This window comes from Onychomys torridus, chromosome 14 (assembly GCF_903995425.1).
Source record: "Onychomys torridus chromosome 14, mOncTor1.1, whole genome shotgun sequence".
In the NCBI taxonomy this organism is placed as follows: domain Eukaryota; kingdom Metazoa; phylum Chordata; class Mammalia; order Rodentia; family Cricetidae; genus Onychomys; species Onychomys torridus.
Genome location: NC_050456.1, coordinates 9,692,325 through 9,710,458, shown reverse-complemented (window position 1 = coordinate 9,710,458; position 18,134 = coordinate 9,692,325). Strand labels below are relative to the sequence as shown.

Sequence of the window (18,134 nt, the reverse complement as noted above, 5' to 3'; positions counted from 1 at the left end):
GGAGATATGACTATACAATATCTATTTATCAAAATGCCATATGGTAATCAGTGAATAAAATAAATTTAAATTTAGAAATCAAGTTTCTTTCTGTGCAGAAGCTAATCTAGAAGCTGATAATTGTGCTTCCGGGTTATCATGACCCTTGCAGGTAACATCTGTTAACAGTGGGTTCATAATCTCTGTCTGATGCTGTACTGGGTAATCGTCCATGATCTCATGTCACAGAAAAGGCCATCTAGCTATGAACCAGTTGCCTCTTTTCTTCTCTGTTGTATTAATGGAGGTTTTCCACAGAACAGAGCCAGTGTGTGTGTGATAAGGGAATGCATGAGAAGATTACTAATGGAACAGCCTCATGCAGTTGTAGAGGCTGAGCACTCCCACAATTGTAGCCAACTTTCTTGTCAGACTATCTTTCGATCTGCAGCCCCCAAATATCAACATGGAGACCTCTGATTAATTATGAAAGCGTGGACCTTAGCTTAGTCTTGTCCCACTAGCTCTTGTAGCTTAAATTAACCTTTTTAATCTACATTCTGCCACGTGGCTAAGTTACCTCTACTCTGTACCATATGTCCGACCTCTTCAGTGTCTCCCTTGCATCTCGCTGGCATAATCCCTGCCTCTTTTCTTCCCAGAGTTCTCTCTGTCCCTGGAAATCCTGCCTATTCTCTCCTGCCTAGCTATTGGCCATTCAACTCTTTTAAAACAATCACAGTGACACATCTTCACACTGTGTAAACAATTGAATAAATAAATAAAGCACAGTGTACCATCTAACAGTTAGAGACAGAAGTACTCCATGCAGATCCACAGGGCCCAAAGCCAGAATTCAGAGTGTAACTCATTTCAAGGCCTAAGGCCTGAGAGTTCTGGGACTACTGATGTAAGCTGGAGTCCCAAGGCCAAAGAGCCTGGAGTTCCAGTGTCTGAGAGAGAGAAATTAATAGTGTCTTAATCCCAGGAGACAGAGACCAAGAGAATAGCATCTGCCCACTGAGGGTAGGCTTCCTGCTTCTACATTCAGATGCACACCAGTCTTCTGTGAAAACACCCTCACCACCACACACACAAATGCTTTCCTGGTTCTCTAGTGTTCCTTATCCCAGTAAAGTTAATGTCTAAAATTGACCATCATTCTCATAATGAGTTGGAGAAGCAGAGGCAACATCATTTATTTACTAGATCAAATAATAGGACCTGATTCTCCTACCAAGTCTAATCCTTGCAATGTTGGAAAACAGACATGTGCATTCACATATTGTGTAGCATACCCATTTTAACAAGGCTTAGTGTTTATGTCAATATTTAGTACTTGCTTATCCTTTGATCAATTGTTATTATACAAATGCTATTTCTAGCCTGATTTGCTCTGACATTATTTATAAATAATAGAGATTGTTCATATTCCTTCACAGATCTGTTCTGTTGAACCACATGGCCAGAGAGCATGCTTTCAATATTGGTTTGCCAGACAACATTGTAAACTGCACTGAATTCCTATGCACACTACAGAAGAAACTGGATAAGTAGGTGCTCTTTCAAGAAATATAGCCTATACCTAACTTAATCTCAGACATTTCTAAATTTTTTTAAAATTATTTTAATAAATTAATTTAATTTAGAATTAAAGAAATGAAAGTTACTTGTTTCTTACATTGTGGAAATTTACATTTTTGGGTATTATGTCTAGATTATATTGCCTTCTAATGAGTTTTTAACTTTTTGCATTAAAATACATGATTTATGCCAAGCACCATGTGAGTTATATCATGAAAAATATACTCACCAGTATATTACTTACTTTTCTCATTGCTGTGACCAGATACCTGGTAAGTCACAAGTGATTTGGCATGTAGTTCCCAGGGTTGACAGCCATCATGGCAGGGAAGGTGTGGCTCCAGTGACAGGAGGCCACTGCCACATCGTTTGCAGTGGTCACAGTCTGGAAACAGAACAATCCCTGCCACAGTCACAACCCAACTGCCAAGTTTAGACTACTACAAAGGAAATCATACCATGCATTCTACAAAGTCAACTGGATGGATGGAGGGATGGAGGGAAGGAAGGAGGGAGGGAGGGAGGGAAGGAGGGAGGGAGAGAGGGATGCATGGAAGGACCATATTATCCTCGTTTGTTTTGTGGAACTCAAACCAATAAATGTTAAATTAAAAAGAGGGTTCTTGCAGCAACTGTCTGAGATGTGTTTAGCAATGCCTGTGTGTTTCTTTTAGTTTACAGTGTTTGTACTGTGAGAAGACCTTCAGAGACAAAAGCACACTTAAAGATCACATGAGGAAGAAACAACATCGTAGGATCAACCCGAAGAACAGAGACTACGACCGATTTTATGTCATCAATTACTTGGTAAGTCATGCTTTTTATAGTTTAAAATTTGGTTACAGTATTGTAAACAAAATCTACCTACAGGCCAACTAATGTGTGAATAATGAATGAATCAATACAGAGGTCAAAAGGTAATGAGAGGCATTATCAAGAAGGCATTAGCAGTGGTTTACAAAGCAAATTTGGTGGCTTGACTTTGGTTTGACAGATGGGTCTACAGCAGAGATGACTTCTCTCTCGAATGCAGTGTGATAGCAGCTAGAACCATTTCCCATTTGTACTAGCTGGTAGCTTGCGGCCAGAGATTTGTGTATTCTGTTTTTAAAAGCATTTATTGAGTATTTGATGTGCAGGGTGCTGCACAAGACAATTCTTTAAAAGCAGTTTCTTTACTGTTCTCCCAGCTCTCCACTCATCCTCAAAATAAAATGTGTGTCTGTATCATTGTCTGTGTCAGCTTCTTTTAAGGGAAGTCCCAGGAAAACTGTTCCATTTTACTATGCAAACAATGTTTTTATTTGTTTGGTGGCCCATGCCAAGGGTGTTAAATGCCTTAAAATCCCAAGTCTCCATCCTGTGTGCTGCCCACTGTAGATTAGTTCTTTGGACAAGAAGAGATCTTCAGTTAGAGACGAAGTCACTGGGGTTTTAAAATTCTGTGAGGAGATTTGGGACTAACATAATGACTGGAGAATGCTACCAGGCTTGCCCTCAATCCTCCATCTTTTTAATTGTATGTAATGAAGTGTACTACCCATAGGAAAGGATTAGGTAACTCTACAGAAAGATGGAAGATGAGTTTTGATGGTGATATTTTCTGAAGCAGGGTTATTTTGGGTTGTTGTTGTTTGTCTGTTTTCCTTCTTAGTTAAGTACACTAAAAACCAAACCTGTTGATTTGGGAAGGCTGGTTGAATATTACCCGCCACTCCATGTGTTGAATAGAAAGCGGTATACAGGATTTGTGTTTGAGATCTGTGCTCTAATGTGCACTTTTTGTGTGTTTTAACTTAGTCAGATGGTGTTCAACTGAAATTCTCCTCAAGAAGTGAGCTTAGCATGTACTTAAAGATTGACTCTGGGAACCTGCCAAGATTTACTACCAAATGTTTTACAACCAGCCAAAGGCAAAGGCACCCCGAGTCCTTCAGTCCTCTCTTAAAAGCATTCAGTCATGACTTCATAGAGCAAAGCTGCTTCGGGGCCCAGCCCACTCCAGTGGGGAGTGTGCTGCAGCACTGCTGGAGTGAGTATGCAGCACTGCTGGAGTGAGTATGCAGCACTGCTGGAGTATGCAGCCATGAGTATGCGGCCACTGCAGCAAGCCAAGAAAGCAACTTAATAGTTCTTCCCTCTGGGGCCCTTTGAAGCAAAGATGCAAGAACTGCAATTTAGCAGGACACTGTGTAGCTGGAGTCTTTACCTTGGAGGGAGACTTCAGAGGATCCACACTCACATTCTGTTGGCATTTTAGAAAAGTATGATACTTCAATCCCTGAGCATCAAGTAGTGTGGCTGACTGATTGTCCAGCTGAAATTGTTTATGAGTGTGCCAGCTGTCCCTGGGGGAACATGATGGATTGTACTAACCACAGAATTGTTGTAGCAACTCATGGCTCAAGAGAATACAATGGTCTTAGTAAGTATGAAATGAAAATGAAATCACAACTTGAGGGTGATACTGACATAAATCCCATTTTTAAAATAACAGCAGCTGACAGAGATCTTTCAGTGGGCCACACACTATCACAGGTGTTTATACACTAGTCATTTAAGCACATCCCCAGGACACAGGCATTATATGAAGGCCACCCTCTAGATAAGGAGACTGGGGCAGAGTGAGGCTCAGTCATTTCCACAGGTTCACACCACCAGTGTAAAGCAGTTATCTGCTGCATCCGTTTTCTTTCTTCTGGTGGTTGAGATAATGTTGGTACCTTCATTGTATTCTTCAGAAGTGTTGTGATCGTGATGGCTTGTTCACCCTTGCCTGTTCTCTTGAAACAAACTCATGGAAAGTAAAGCTGGCTTTAACCTCTGCCTTGTGATTCTCACCTACAACCATAGCTGTTTCAGCCCAAGTATTGAAGTAAATGGTTAATAAATATGAAAATGATTAGGGAGAATTAAAATGTATTCTGCTGCATTCGAATTTTAAAAACGGTACAAACACCTTTGAAAAGGACAAAAGAAAGCAATAAAGTCCCTGAGATGTGTGACTGCTCTGAAGTAGAGGAGTGCTCACAGAAACCTCAGCCTTAACAACATCCTAGGGATGTTTAAAGAGTCTTGTTATAAGTAAAAAAGCATAATAATATTTAGGATATGCATATAAGAGAATGTTCTAAATAGTATTAGTATGTCATTAGAGAAAAATTAGAGCCAGCAGTTTCTCAGAATCATTATAGTCTTATTTTAGACATGTTAATGAACACTATTTAATGTGAAGAACAAGTTGTTAGCATGAAGAATAAATTCTCTAAAATTTTGCCTAAGTGATGAGTAATGATAAAACCTTATTTTTAAAAAAATAAAGCAGAATAATGAGAGACTTTCATGGCATGTTCCACAGGGGACATGGGCAAATGACAGCTGTATTTGTAGTCTGCAGTGTGTCCCTTCTGTCCATTTCATACACTCGTGGACTTTCAAGTGCTTCCAAACACCAGACTGGGACAGAAGGAAGCATTTTGTAGGCAGGGCGGCTGATTAGATCGCCACTCTCAGAGTTCAGAGGCTGGAATCGGAGGCTGGTGTGAGCACATCCAATGGGCATCTTGTCCGAAGTCAGCATTTGACCTCTTCTGTGGGGTGTATGAGTAGTAATCTGACCATTGACCATGGAGCTACTTATTCGTTTCAAACACTTTTAGCATCTCCAGAACATCCCAGATATCTGGCAAGATGCTCCCCAGTACCCTCAAGGTAGAGGAACAAGGACAAAGAAGCTGTTCTCTGCCCCCTCTGAACTGAGCAAATTTGACAAGTGTGTTTCTTCTTGGGTGAGGTCATTTACATTAGTTTTTTAATGTAACAGACTTGCAAACACATTGACTCTCCTTTGCATGGTCTGGATCATTTACCTCAAATCGTGCTTTGCTTCTTCATCAAATAGAGTTTAATGAATAGTAGTAATTGTTAAGAGACAAGACCTCCCTTAGCTTCACAAGTCAGATACTCCAGCTTGGACAACAAGCCGCTTGACATCAGTGGGCTCCAGCCTCACGTTCCTGCGGCACTCAGGCATCAAGCCCAGAGTTTTCTAAAGGAAACTGTTTCTGTTGTGGTTTTATCATGTAGACTGTTTTATTTTATTTTATTTAATCTTAAAGTATATGAAGCTGCCTAAAACAGATGTAGGTTCCTAGCCTGAAGAGTTTTGTTATAGTATTCTAAATCCTTCACATTTAAAAGATATGTCTCTTCCTCTGTCTCTGTCGGGGAGGGGAGAGAAAGAGACAAAGACAAAGAGGGACAGAGAGATTGGGGATCAAAGTAGATGGAGGGGTCCTGTTTGAAGGAGATCTTTTTCCTCCACCCTCTCATTGCTCACAGGCCATCTGATGCAGAGGTTTGAGGGGGTGTTTTGAACATCTTTCCAGACATGCCTTCCAAACTTTGTTTTTCTTGTGTTCTTAGCTTTCCTGACATGATTCGTTAGCACAGTGTCTTAAGTGGAAAATCATGTGCCTTGTTTTTTTCCATGTTTTCCCCTTTAGCTCCTGTCCCTAAGCAGAGTACTTTAGGAAGGGTAGACCTCTGTCAAGTGCAAATTGCTTGTTTCCCACTAGACTAACAAAAATAGATTTTCCTCTTTTTTCAAGTTTGGTAAATTTTAAAAGTTGTATTATGAAGATAAATTGCTACAGGTTATAGTAAACACTAAGAAAGTTCAAAATTATGCCTGAGTTACCAAGTCTGACAATGGGAAAAAAAATTGGTTTTTCCTTTGACTCAAAACATTCCTTGATAAGCATCATTTCCTCATTTCACTTGGTAACATCACAGATGGCCTCTCCTTGAATGCCTTGTAGCAATAAAATTATGACCATAAATCCTAGTCCAGAGAGACCAAGTACAGCATGAAAATGTTAATGTATTACCAAAAATTCTTGCAGAGATCCTGTTAACAGTGTTGAAACCATTCTTGATGCCCTATAATGAGGTTCTAACAGTTTATGATGACTCTACAAAATATATTATAGCGTTCAAATTAACTCTGTCTCTAATGATGGTATGGTAGATCTCAGCATGTCTGAGTTTATGCATCGTTTGGCTGATAAATAATGACAGCTTCAAAGCCTCTCATTAAGTTGGTGAATGATAGATTTTCTTGCTCCCTCTAAAGTATAATGGTGCACATAGTTCTTTGTTTTAGCTAAATGAATACCTTTATTTTAGGGGGAAAGCATGTCCACAACTGAGAAAATCCTGGGTACAGGATTCCAAAAGAAAGCCATTGAATGAGAAGGGTGTCTGTGCTCAGAGCTGCCCAGCTGGGCTTGACCAAATAAATCTGTGTCAGCCCTGGAAAAGATGTCTAGTAACAGGCCTTCATCAGCTTTCGTATACAGATTTGGTTGAGGAAAGACAGGTCATAAAGAGGGAAGAACAGTTCAAAGGAGAAAATAGAAATGAGTGGGCTATCCTAATCATCCTTCTGTGGGGTTTTGCTGACACTGCCACACAGAGGCCCCAGAAAGTGGAACTTATGTACTAACTGTAAAGAATAAAAGGATTTAACAGATATTGAGTACCTATTCATACCCCACATGTGCATTGTAGACACTGTTTAATTACCTCACAAAATCCTTTTAAAGTAATATCTAAATTGACGACCTCAAATTGTCATTTATTTTCAGTTACAATAAAAAAAATTGTAGTATCCCCTATGGACAGAATCACAAAATGTAACCAGGAACAGAGGTCATGTCTCCTTAAACATTCAAAGGAGGGAATGAATAGCAAATAAAAAGACACTCCTATACATACAACAGTGCTTGGATACCTCCAAGACATGGAGGAATAGAAAGGAGCTTGGAGCTTGGAACGGGAGTGTTGTTATTTTTTGCTTTTCATTGTTTGAGTTTCATACATTTATATAATGAATTTCAGTCATTTTCACACATAATCCATTCTTCTCTCACCTCTGCTCTCTCCCCACTGTACCTGTCCTTCTTGTCAAATCTCCCTACCCCATACTTTCATGTCTTCTTTTTCTGCATGACCAATGAGTTTAGAGTGTCTTGCCTGAGCATGGGTGGGAGGTTATTTGCTGGAGCAAGGGCAACTTACCAGTGGCTACACCAATAAAGAAATTCACAGCGCTTCCTCCAACAATAGTTAATTGCCAGTAGACACTAAGTAGGGGTGGGGCTAATGGGCCCCTCCAGCATCCATGATGAAATGTTGAGGGTCTCAGTAGCATGCTAAGTCTTGTACATATAACCACAGGTACAGTGGGTTCACAGATGCAATCAATGGCCATGCCGTGCCTAGAGACATCTTTCTTATTGGAAGAGTTTTATTTTAGACAAGTCAGAGGAAGACTTGAGTGGTTATATTCAAGCTAAGATATAGAAGATCAGCATTTCAGGCAGAACATTCAGGAGAGAAAGCAGCTGGTAGAAGCAAGTGTGCTGTGTTAGGTCCAGCAGGAATACCAGCCTGGCTGGACCATCCTAAGGAAGAAACAGGGCAGCAGGAAGTTAGAGTTCAGACGGAGCCAGGGGAGGCCATGGGGTACACAGACCATGGTAGGAGCTCTGAACTGTGTTCTAACTGATGGGAGCCAGGAGAGGGTTTCTATATACAAAGAACTGTCCTTTAGGGTGATCACTGTGGCTGCTGTCTGAGGACGAGACTACAAGAGAACAAGAATAGAAGCCATCCATACAAGCATATCAAGCCTTAGCCAAGGGTAGCTATGAAAGCAGCCCTATACAAAACATGAGATTGGGGGGAGGGGGGGGGCGGAGGGAGGGGGCAGTTTGATTTGGGGGATTTTTTTATATGTGTATAATGTGCATGAGGGCTCTTGTGCACATACATGCAGGGGCCTGAATTTGATGCTGAATATCTTCCTCTATCACTCCACTTTATTTAAACTCTTTCTCCCTAAACCCAGCATTCACCAATTACAGCTAGTCTTGCTAGTCAGCTGGCCCCAGGGATCCCCTGTCTGGGCTTCCTAAGCATGGGGATTACAGGTGACCATAATACCGTACCGGCGTGATGTGGGTTCTGGGGTCACTCTTGTGCAGCAAGCACGTTGTCCACTGAGCCATTTCCTCAGCATCAGTCAAGTGCTGACCAACCAAGCGGGGTTAATGTCTTTGTGGGGATTGCACCTTGATTGTGTAGTTCTCAGGAGTGAGCTCAGTAGATAACATCATTTTGCAGTGTCAGAGGCTTGGACACACAACTAGGAGGCATTTCAGTGTACTTGGTGGTTTTCTTTAAAAAATAAAATAAAATAAAGTGATTCTAATATATATATCCAGGCTTGAAAACTCGTGATTTAAAATGAAGTGGGTGGGGGGGGCATGATTAAAAGGCTATTGCTTTTCCTCCAAAAACAAAGAAATATTTTTGCTGTTTAAGTTTTTAGTGTTTTAGGATTTACCCATCTCCATCCCGGCAGTGAACTTTTAACTATACTTGTGCTACTTCAAAACCGTTGGAGTGAGTTTGCTCTCATGGTGCTGGTGCTTAAGTTCCATGCCTCGTTTCTCATGGTTTCCACCTCTTCTCCTCACTCTCTCTCAACTCTGCTGCTCCTGCAAAGGAACTCGGGAAGTCATGGGAAGAGGTGCAGTTGGAAGATGACCGAGAGTTGCTGGACCTTCCGGAAGAGTAAGGCCTGTCCCTGCTGCTTAATCACAGTGTTGAAGAATTGGAAGACAGTTCTTTAATTTGATCGATAATTGCCATTCTAAAGAGAGAGCCATGCATCCTTTCATGAAATAGCAAGATTTTTAAATTAAAATAATTTTCACATAAAAATCACTAAAAATACTTTTGAGAGAGTTTGGTTTGGGTTTGGGTTTGTTTTTTACTTTCTACTTTTTTATACAGAGAGCAGAACATATAAACACAGTGATTATGTTAGGAACACAGATATATATTGTCAGCATCTTAGACAGAAACCTGCTGAAGACATGATAACAGTGAAGCCAGAAATCTGATTAAGGCCTTCTGATTTCTTCATATTCTTTTCTACTGTGCATTAAAATATCATCAAAGGGAATGCTGTAGTCATGGAAGTAATGGCTTCCACAGCCCTTACTGCAGCTAGATGTGGCCACATAAATGCACTTTGACTGCAGACATGAGTATGTGAAAGTACATTGCACGGGCCGGAACAATGTTGCAGCGCTGTAATATGCATAGCCTCCTCCTTAAGTCACTTGCCTCGTCATTACAACCGTGAGTACCTGACAGGAGGCAGGAAGAGAAGGGTTGGTTTCGTGGCAGGGCAGTCGTGGAAGCTGGGGCTCCATCACTGCTGATGGGGGCTTACAACATCTTCAGATGAGCACACAGAGACCTGGGGCCAGAACCTGCCTCCACTCCCTGCTTCTATGGCCCTAAATCGGCCAGCTAGGCCCCATGTCTAAATGGTCCTACAACTCCCAAAACAGCCCCACCACTGAGGTTATGAGCTGCCCACCGTGGGTGCTGGGGACCGGTCTCAAGTCTCTGTAAAGATAGTGCTTGCTCTAACCACAGAGCCATCTCGGCACAATATTTACTAGTTTTCAGTCAAAAATTGAGTTGATCTTCTAAGTTATAGCCGTGCTAGATTCTTAATGTTCCATAAAAGTCCCCCTTATTCCAATTTAAATGTGTATCCTGATCGTCACAATTCTTCCCTGCTGGCCGTTTTTCTGGTTGGAGAACGACAAGAAGTTGGGAATGTTTCAAGAAATAAATGCATAGGATTAGAGAAAATAGTAAAAGGACCCTGTCAGTGTTTTTAGAGGTTGACTTATTTATGTGTGTGCATGCACTTGTGTTTGTGGGTATGTGCACCTACGCATGTGCTCAGAGGCCAGAATAGGGCACTGGGTCTATTACTCATGGAGATCTCTCCCTGAACTGGGGCTCATGTTTTCTAGGCTAGACTGAAAGCCAGCAAGCTCAAGTGATCCTCCTATCGATCCCTCCCTCAAAGGTGGAGTTCTGGGTGTATGTGAGATCCGTTTGTTACATGGGTCCTGGGATCTCAACTCTAGTCCACATGATTGTGAATCAAGCATTCAACCTCTGAGCCACCTCTCCATCCCCATGTACCCTTTAAGTCACCATTCTACTATGATGTGGAACATTGGCCCATTTAAAATAGTCAGTGATTCCCTTCTGAGACACGTGTAGCCTCTGTGAGAATACACCATCCATCATATTGAAGCCCAACACCAGCATCTCGGCTAACATCTTGTGCATTTAGCACTTTTGGCTAATGAGAGAGCATCCCATCTCTAGATAGGTGTCCTTTTTAATTAAAGTGTGTTGACTCTGGAAAATACCACACTCTTCCATTCTCAAATCACTGCTCAGAAGAGTGGTAAATGGAGAAAACGGGCAGCACCTGCTGGCTCTTCCTAGCCAGCTCATGATCCTGTGTAGAGTGTCAGATGCTATATCTGAGAGTGAGGAAGGTATGTGACAGTCATTACCAAAATGTCAGACTCAAGACTGGTGGCATATGCTAGGAACAAGACACACTAATACAATTCATTGTGTGGAGCACCTCCAGTGAACAAATCACCATGTTTTCTGTCTTCTGTTTTTAACCCAGTGACTGGTCTGATTGGCAAGAATACCCTGTGTGTGCTGTCTGTCTATTTTGTGAAAAACAAGAAGAAACAATAGATGAATTGTATGTGCACATGAAGGTGAGATGCTTTTGTCTCCTTGATCTTGTTTCATTCGGACAGGGTGAAGGTGATGATCATTGGACCTTTATTTACTCAGTGTGGTGGTTTATATTGATTGTCAAGTTGACTGGACCTAGAATCTCCTAGAAGGAGCCTTTGGCCATGTTTGAGGACTTTCCTTGATCAGGTTCATCTCCTGGGACTGGGGCTCAGCCTCAGGAGGAAGACACCTGAGCTGCAGTACTCATCCTCTCTGCTTTGTCCTTCCTCCAGGAAGGTGTTTGTGGTTTTGTTTTTGTCAAGGGATGTCAGTCTCAGCACACATCCTCCAATCATTATTCCATTCCTGAAGTGCACTGGACAACGGAAGAGACAGGCCAGGTCCGTCCAGGACAAGCATGGGGCAGTATATAGGATGAGCAGTGGGATCTGGGTGGCCATGAGTATAGGCTGCCACCTTCGAGTGCTCACCTTCTAGCTCAGAAGTTGAGATCTGCAGCCACAATTGCAATACCCAAATATAGTGGCTTCTGGGGTCTTTTTTCTGGCTTTATGTCCTGTTGAGTAGGATAGAAAGAACAGAGGACTTGCTACTCACAAAAAACAAGGTGGAAATGGACATAATTTGGGTGTAAAGCCACATCAGGGACCGGGAATTAGAAAGAAGGAATCTAGGTGCATTTCTGGTCTGCTTCCCCTCTGGGTATCATGTTTATATTAAGGTGAAGCTTGACACTAGTAATTCTGAACCTCTGTTACCTCAGTATACCCAAAAGTAAAGTTTGTTACTGTGACCCTTGGCTGAATGCTGGAGTAACGAAGAGAGTATATCATGGTGTATGGCAGAATCACAACAACTTGGGAATAATAACAATAGGATATGTCTGAAGAGTTCTGACATTCTCTCCCTGTCTTCTCAGCTGCGTCTGTCTGTGGTTGATGCCTCTTTTTCACTCACCTTGGCTCCTCCTCCTCATTCAGAAATACTGTTCTTAGTTGAGCAAAATAAGGACCTGGACAAAACTAGAAAGATTATGGGCATATATCCTTACGAATCTATGTGTCTGTAATAGGTTATGAGTTATAATAGTTATAATACCACTAGGGTGGAGATATGTAGATCTAAAGATATATTACTGTGTGGGAGTGACCTTTTTGGTATCCCCACAGGCGTCATTGATCCTATTCAGTCACTCTTGGTGGTAGCATGTCATGAATTCCTGAGCATTCTGCATCCAGTGGTACTGTACAAAGTGCTGCCACAGTGAGCTCGATTTTTTTTTTCTATGAGCTTGTAAGTTTTAACATTGACACAGATAGCTGGAGAGAGGGGACAGGCATAATACAGTGAGTCTCTGTGCCGCAGCAGCCCTACGAAAGCATGTTTGGTAAGAAGATGGGCGTGAAGAGAAACCTTGACACAAAAAAAATAAAGCATGAAACCTCACTTGCCCGTGGTTCTTTAATACCTGGTTCTAGAATTATGGTTCAGATGCCCTGCGTACTACAAGCACAACTTACCACACACATTTATCAGACTAGACATTTCAGACATGGTAAACTAAAAACTGCACCAACAAGCTGTGACTAATTAAAAATATTTTAACTGATTGATGTGCCTTCTTTGGATCACGCTTTAAAGAACTGCGGACTATGGGGGAAGTAGATAGAATTAGATTTCAAAAGCAGAAGACGATGAACTCAGACTGCTTCTAACATACTCAAGGCCCTGTGAATCAGCTGTCTGTTTATAACTTCAGCCTGAAAGATTAAATAATTCATATGCTTACAAATATCTCCCATCCCTTTTTTAGGACACACATGAGTTTGATCTCCTCAGAATAAAGTCAGAGCTGGGTAAGTTTGGTTGGGAAGTTGTTTTCTGTGACACTGCACCTTTACGAACTGTCCTATAAATGACACCCGTGTCTGTTGCAGTGACTGGGGAGCTACAGTCACAACATCTGTCTCTGTGCAGACACTCTCACAAGAACTCACTGAAGCAGTGATTCTCAGCCATCTCAAAGTCTTATCTTCAGAGATTTATTTTTAATTTCACGTCCTTTCTTCCGCTCTCTTACATATATGAGTGCTTTAATGAAATGCAAGAAGAAGCTAGCAGAAAGAGCACAAGTTTATAGGGGCTTGGTTTCTTTTTGTTGTTGTTGTTTTAATTTTTTTGTTTTGTTTTGTTTTTCAAGAGAGGGTTTCTCTGTGTAGCTTTGTGCCTTTTCCCTGGAACTCACTTGGTAGCCCAGGCTGGCCTCGAACTCACAGAGATCTGCCTGGCTCTGCCTCCCGAGTGCTGGGGTTAAAGGCCACCACTACCCCACGAGCTCAGATTCTTAAAGTCAGACTACAGTAGTGTTCTGACTCCTGCACTTACAGTGTATATAACCCTAGGGCAGAAAATAGTGAACTGTATGTACAAAATCCACACAGCAGTGCTTGTCAGAATAGCTACTCTTAGTCATTACAGATGTGAACGATTATATTGCTCTCAGGGTGACTGCCATGGAAGGATTAGATGGTGAGACATGAATTACTGGTTTCCTGTTGGGTCTAATATATTGAAAAGCTCACATCCCTTCCAGCACACTGGCTACTTTGCTGAGCTCCTGGGCATGTGCCTTTGCTTTGTTGCTATTGTAGACATATGTGTAACATATATGTTACACACACCATTAGTCAAGACAACCACCCAGCTGGTGTCTGACTGTGGCTCCACCATGTCCCAGCTGCAAAATCTGAACAGCTTCCTAATGAGTAACGTTGATGTAATGAGTGCACCATGTGATGATAGCTTGGATGTTTGAATGTATGGATAGTGGTTAGCTTAGAGCACAGCATATAAGCCCTATATTGGGATCCATTATTGTATTATAATTGCTCCATCTTTTCAGGCTAGGTAATGAGGATAAGTGTCTCCTGTAAGAAATTATGACAAAAAGTTTTAATGTTTTCTACATAAAAATGGTAAATATTGTCGAATGTGTAGTAGAACTTAAGGCATCACATGATATCCCATGAATATTTAAGCTTTATGTATCTGTTTAAAATAAATTTAGTTTTTTTTAGAGGAACTGAATTGATGACAATGAGGAAATAATGCTGACGGTTGTCTAATGATTTTCAGGATTAAACTTCTATCAACAAGTGAAGCTGGTCAATTTCATTCGAAGGCAAGTTCACCAGGGCAGATGCTATGGTTGCCACATGAAGTTCAAATCCAAAACAGATTTAAGGACTCACATGGAAGAAGCTAAGCACACCTCACTACTTCCTGACAGAAAGACGTGGGATCAACTGGAGTAAGTTGCTGAAGTGGACGTGGACCTCTGTGCCCCATCCTCCTTACTGTGTCCCTTTATTCAACTTCTTTAAACTTAGAAACACATCTGAAGCCAACTGGAAGTTAGGAGTTTATAAAGTTTATGTAACTTATGAACACATGAAACCAATATTTTGAAATCTGAGTTGGGTAGTCATGTATAACTATAGTTCAATATAAAAGTAGATACAGACTTTTTAATTATATTTTATTAACAAAATATTCCAAGCATCCTTCTCTATCTGATGCCCATCTGTCCATCTTTTTAATGGCTGCCAGATGTTCCTTTGAATAGTATGCCCTAACTTGTTAGGTTATTTCTTACCTTTTGCTATTATAAGTAGTGATAAAATAAATAGCTGTATGCCTGTATTTGTATACTTATCTAATTATATCACTTCGATAAAGATTACCATGTCAATGACATGCCCATCATGGAACTCTTGGTGTACATTTTCCATATTGGCACTGTAAAAACATTAAGCCCTTGTTTTCTGATATGAACCTATTGAAATGAGTGCTGTCAAATTTCCCAAGGATCATTTGCCAGTCTAATCCTCCTGTGATGGTTCTCACATTCTTGTTAATGTCAATGGAGGGAGTGGGATACTAGCTACCTAAACAGTTCACTATCCTCAGAGAATATTAAACTAGGCCTCCACAGAACTCTAACCAAATCACTCCAGCTTTGTTTGTTTGGAAAACCTCCAATTTATGAGGGCCAAAGTGAGCCGTCTATTGAACTGGTGCACTGTCCTTGGTTCTTATACAGATTAGAGGTGAAGGAGCTAGTAATCATTATGCCCTTGTTGGGTATTTGAAAATTTTACTTTTGAAAAAAAAATAGCCATTTTTAGCTTGGTTAGTGTTTGGGAAGGGCCAGGACTTTGAGTAAATGAATGCTGTTTTTAGCTGTCACAGAGCTGCCCAGTACTGGAGCAGGTTGCCTGTCCTGATGGTGTTTCTTATCATCAGAGATTCTGAGCTGAGAGGTCCGTAGCTGGCTCGTGTCAGACAGGAAGGGTTGGGGGAGAGCATCAGGGCTGTCTCCCAGCGCAGCCTTTGCAGCTGTGAAAGTGTCAGTAAGGGGGCGTGGCTAAGCTGGCTGTGTGTGTGTGTGTGTGTGTGTGTGTGTGTGTGTGTGTGTGTGTGCGCGCGCGCGCGCGTGCTCAGCTGCATGCACTCTTCCTGGGAACTTTACTCATTTGTTATTCGTTGTCTCTGTGGTTGCTTTCAGGTATTACTTTCCGACCTATGAGAATGACACCCTCCTGTGCACACTGTCTGACAGTGAAAGTGACCTAACAGCTCAAGAGCACCATGAAAATGTCCCTGTCATCAGTGAAGACACATCCAGACTGTGTGCTTTGAAACAAAGCAGTGTTTTGAACCAGTTGCTGCTCCAGGAATGCCTAGAAAACTAGGAAAGAAGAGCTCAGATCTGGCTTTTCATTGATGAAATCGTGCTTGCTCTTAAGGAAGCCTTTTTCAAGAAATGAAGGAAAATAAAATGTGGCATTTTTATATTTAGACTGGGAAATTTTATTATGTTATCTTAAATGATTTTATTTCATAAACTCATGGTTATCTACAGTAAGGAAAACATGGAACTCACAAATAAACCTTCAAATGTATAAACCTGATTTGAACCACAGGCCTAACAAGTCACACATTTCAGTGTGATTTCTGTAGTAAATTGGTAACCTATGGATATAATGATTCAAAGAAGTCCCAAAGAAGCAAAGAAAGATGATCAAAGATCTAGATAATGCACAAATTTGACTATTTAAGAAATAATCCAAACTGATGGTATTACAGTGTTACTGTTTTCCTGGGTTACAACCCCATAGAAATGGACACAGTGTAATTAAGCTCACTCTTTCCCCAAAATATATATGTACTTAAGTATGTATATCCCTACTATATATTATGATAGCAATAGGAACAAAGATAATTCCATTGTCTAAGAATGTAATTGCAGTAGCATTACAGCACTTAGTAAAGTTAAAAGGAACTTTTCATTTTTAATTTTCCCAAGTGGTTTCAAAAATGTCTCCTCAAAATAGTACCAACCAGCTGTGAGGCAAGTAATATGACCTCTACTAAGATGCACTCAAGAAAACAAAAATCACTTTTGTAGATTTCTACCAGAAACGAATAGCCCAGATAACCTAGATAAAATAAAGAAACACCAGTCAAACCTAAGTTAAGTGATAGTCTGCAAAATAATTGGTCTTTGCTCTTACAAAAATGCCAAGGTCAGGCTGGAGAGATGGCTCAGAGGATAAGAACACAGGCTGTTCTTCCAGAGGTCCTGAGTTCAATTCCTAGCACCCATGTGGTGGCTCACAACCATCTGTAATAAGATCTGGCTCCCTCTTCTGGCCTGCAGGGATACGTGCAGACAGAATACTATATACACAATAAATAAATAAATCTTTAAAAAAAAATGCCAAGATCATAAAGAACAAAAACTAAAATACTATTCCACATTAAGGAGGGTTAAAGATAGAGTGATGGATGGATTGGATGCAGGAACAGAAAATAAGTGTCTGACTTTCCATGAAAGGAAACCATTGGAAATACTTGACAGGCTGCGAACAGTACAGTATTTGCTTTAGTTACTTTTCTTGCTGGGATGGAAAGCCTGACAAGGAGCTACCTAAGGAAAAGAAGACTTATTTGGGTGCCCCGTCTGAGCCCAGGAGGCATAGCAGGCAGGGCAGCAAAGGTAGGAAGTGACTGGCTGTGTTGCAGCTGGCAAGGCATGCTTTCTCCTTTTTCTTTAATCCGGGACTCCAGCCCATGTAGGGTGTCACACACCCACTTAGAGTGGGTTCTCCTACCTCAGTCAAGTCTAGAAACTCCCTCACAGGTACCCAGAGGTGTAGTTAGAGTTTTCCTACCTGGCCCAGAGTCAGGACAAATCTCTCTCACCCACCAGGCCCATAGACGCTCAGAACCAACCAAGTAAACACACAGAAACTTACATTTACAAACTGTATGGCCGTGGCAGGCTTCTTGTTATCTACTTTTTCTCTCTTAAATTAACCCATTTCTGTTAGTCTATACTTTGCCACATGGCTTGTGGCTTACCAGTGTCTTTACATGTTGCTTCTCATGGCAGCGGCTGGTGGTGTCTCTCCAGCCTTCTCCTTCCCAGAATCCTCTTCTCTCTTGTCCCGCCTATACTTCCTGCCTGGCCACTGGCCAATCAGAACTTTATTTACACAGATCGATATCCACAGCACAGAGGTTTATCTCCTAAGGACTCTAGATCTATCAAGTTGACAGTATTACCCATCACAACATTGCTATTAATTTACAGATTTTATGATAGTACTGTCATCTTTGATTAGGAGATCCTCCCAAAATATTTAAGGATGAAGAAGCAATTTGTTTGCATCTTATGCTCAGAAAATTTACTTTTGTATAGAAAGAAAATGATAAAATACATGTGTGTAGGATATTACAATGTGAAGAATTTATGGAAATTCTTGGTACTGTGTCAACTCCTCTAAGTCTGAAATTAAAAGGTTTTAAAATAGCATTTTACATTAGGTTTGCTTAATCAG

The 18,134-nt window shown here is 41.1% G+C and overlaps 1 protein-coding gene across 1 annotated transcript in view; it reads left to right on the top strand.

Annotated features, from left to right (window-relative positions):
• Window positions 1-16,089, top strand: part of Znf277 (zinc finger protein 277) — a 126,074-nt gene extending 109,985 nt beyond the window's left edge. The window contains exons 6-12 of the mRNA XM_036206409.1: window positions 1,422-1,532; window positions 2,238-2,370; window positions 9,137-9,204; window positions 11,150-11,246; window positions 13,043-13,085; window positions 14,365-14,539; window positions 15,797-16,089. Of these exons, the coding sequence (XP_036062302.1) occupies window positions 1,422-1,532; window positions 2,238-2,370; window positions 9,137-9,204; window positions 11,150-11,246; window positions 13,043-13,085; window positions 14,365-14,539; window positions 15,797-15,983 (814 nt within the window). The 3' untranslated portion in view covers window positions 15,984-16,089. The remainder of the gene's footprint in view (window positions 1-1,421; window positions 1,533-2,237; window positions 2,371-9,136; window positions 9,205-11,149; window positions 11,247-13,042; window positions 13,086-14,364; window positions 14,540-15,796) is intronic.
• Window positions 16,090-18,134: the final 2,045 nt, after the last annotated feature.